Source organism: Eleutherodactylus coqui, chromosome 5, assembly GCF_035609145.1.
Source record: "Eleutherodactylus coqui strain aEleCoq1 chromosome 5, aEleCoq1.hap1, whole genome shotgun sequence".
NCBI classification, from domain to species: Eukaryota; Metazoa; Chordata; class Amphibia; order Anura; family Eleutherodactylidae; genus Eleutherodactylus; species Eleutherodactylus coqui.
Window position 1 is genome coordinate 170,492,900 of NC_089841.1, and position 2,725 is coordinate 170,495,624.

The 2,725-nt window shown below is 37.3% G+C and overlaps 1 protein-coding gene across 1 annotated transcript; it reads right to left on the reverse strand.

Moving 5' to 3' along the window:
* Positions 1-467: 467 nt before the first annotated feature.
* LOC136628832 (olfactory receptor 6F1-like) lies at positions 468-1,406 on the reverse strand. The gene has a single exon (XM_066604925.1). The coding sequence runs from the start codon at positions 1,404-1,406 to the stop codon at positions 468-470; it is 939 nt and encodes a 312-aa protein (XP_066461022.1).
* Positions 1,407-2,725: the final 1,319 nt, after the last annotated feature.

A 2,725-nucleotide genomic window follows, 5' to 3' on the forward strand; every position in this document is an offset into this window, starting at 1 on the left:
ACCCCAATTTGGTGGGAGTCACCATTGAGGTCATGTTGGAAAAGGTTACAGGTCATGTGACTGGGTTAAGATTGGTATTGTTAAACTTCCCTGTGTTTAGCAATACTACTCATTTCTGCCTGAAGTTTCAACAAGACCCCAATTAGGTGGGGGTCAACATTGAGGTAACACTGGACGAGGTTAAAGGTCATGCCACTGGGTCAAGATGGGTATTGTTAAACTTCCCTTGACTCAATGTGTTTAACATTACTACTCATTTCTCCACTAAGTTTCAACAACACCCTAATTTTGTGCAATTTGGTCAACTTTGGTGTATAAGCCCGCCCTTTTTAAGGTTTATACTGTCAAAATTTTTGGCAGCATTAATAAATCTGCCCCTGTATTTACATAATAAAACCTTTTTAGAAAATAAAAAAGATTGTTTTCAGCATGATACCTCCTCCAGGTTTATCCTTGTCAATGTAGGTTTAGTTATATTTACAAGTTCTTATAATTGCTTTATGGAGTGCTTGTTTCACATCCTGATTCCTGAGAGTATAGATGAACGGATTCATTAAAGGGGTTACAACAGTATAAAGTAAGGATGAGATTTTATTTGACTCTTCATTTTTCCCTGTATTTGGACTGACATACATGGAAATCATAGCACCATAAAAAATGACAACTACTGTAATATGAGCACTACAGGTAGATAAAGCTTTTTGTCGACCTTTCGAAGAAGAAATGCGTATCATACTTAGAATAATTCTAACATAAGATGCTAGTATAAGCAGGCATGAGCCTATAAGAATAGTGGAAGCCAATATCCAAGACACAGTTGATATAGTGTATGCGTTTTTGCAAGATAATTTCAGAACTGGCTGAAGGTCACAGAAAAAATGTTTAATTTTATTAGGGCCACAGAAATGCAACTGTGAAACTAATACAATTGCCCCAAAAGTAGCAATAAATCCTGTAGACCAAGAACATAATGACATCAATATACTTCTCCTAGTTGCCATTAGTATTGAATAATGTAATGGCTTGCAGATAGCCACATATCTGTCATAGGCCATAACCCCCAAAAGAAAGCATTCAGTGGACCCCAAGGAACCAAACAAATATAGCTGAACAATGCATTCTGTGAATGGCACAGTTGGATTTTCCATCATAATGTTAAATAACATTTTGGGGATAATATTCGAAGTGTACAAAATTTCCAAACATGATAAATTACTTAGAAAGAAATACATGGGTGTGTGCAGATGTGCATCTCCATACACAATGGCAACAATTAAAATATTTCCAGAAACCGTCACAATATAGATAAATAAGAACATTATAAACAATAGTAGTTTTAGATGTTTAACACTGGTGAATCCCAAAAGAATAAATTCAGCTACTGTTGTTTCATTTGTGGTTGTCATTCTTATTAATCAGGATAAATTATTTCACATGTAAATAGTTGGATCTTATAGATTGATTTTAATAACAAAAATGACTTTCTTTTGAAATATTTAAGGGCTGTTGTTGGGAACTCTAAAGTGAATAATTCAGAGAGTAAAAATATGACAAAAGAAAAAAAATCGAGACGATTGGAAGCTGATTATTATTAAAATACTTTAAAAAAGAATAAAATGTAATTATATAATATTGTGCTTTATTCTCACATTCAATATACCTTAAAGCTAAACCTCACTGTAGCAGTTACATTTTCTCAACATGCTATAAAATAACAAAATAATCAACACTTACCTCCCTTCTCCCCACAGGAAGCAGCGGAGCAGCTCCAATGAGTCTTCCACTGTCAGGATTGACCAGATGTCCAATGAAGCCAAGCAGAAGCCGTAGTGTCAACTTCCATTCTCCTGGAATCATCGTTCAACTTCCTTGACGTCATGATGCCAGAAGTTCGGAACAAGATTCTGTGAATGCTGATTGCCTGCAGCGGTCACCTGATTTCCATCCAGTACAGACAGCGGAAAGTTCATCGCAGCTACTCTGCTGCTTCCCGTGCGGAAGAAGAGAGATAAGTATTGATTCTCCTGTTATTTTATAGTATGCTTGGCCATTTGCTTTTTTTTTTTTTGGGACAACCCTTTGAATAAGGTTGGTTTGAGATGATAGCTGGTTAGTTACATTTTAGTTTCTGCAGTCAGAATACCCTTACTTCCATAAGGTCCTATGAAATCACTGTAATAGAGAACATTCCTACAGCATATTTCACTATGCTGTGGGATTACGTCAGGGGGTTACATCACAGCTGTTGAAAGTAGCACTGTAGTAGTACTACCAAACAGAAAGGAACAGAACCATACACTTGCAGTAGTGAAGCAGATACCGCTTTGGTATCACTTTATGAGCATTTAGTTCATTACCATTATATTTAGAGTATAGAATAGTGTGGTCAACTACCTTATTTTGCTACACAATGCTAAAGGTATATACAGTTGTAGAAATTTCTATAACACTCTGCTGCTTGTAAATATACTGTAAGGCCTTAGTCACACGGGCGTTTTTTCCCGCGATTTGCGGATCGCATGACGGATGCTCTTCCGAAAATCTCGTGACCGGGGCCGAAAAATCGCCCAAACAAACTGCTCCTAGCCGTGTTTCAATAGAAACGGGCCAGAGCAGTGCAGCGCTGTTCAGTGCATTGAATTCAATGGAGCCGGCAATACAGCCGGCTCTATTGAAAGCAATGCGCTGCGGGCGATCTAATGGTGAATTTTCGGGAAGGGCTTAA

Excerpts from the sequence above, each read along its gene's own strand:
- LOC136628832 (XM_066604925.1), bottom strand. The coding sequence starts at position 1,406 with ATGACAACCACAAATGAAACAACAGTAGCTGAATTTATTCTTTTGGGA.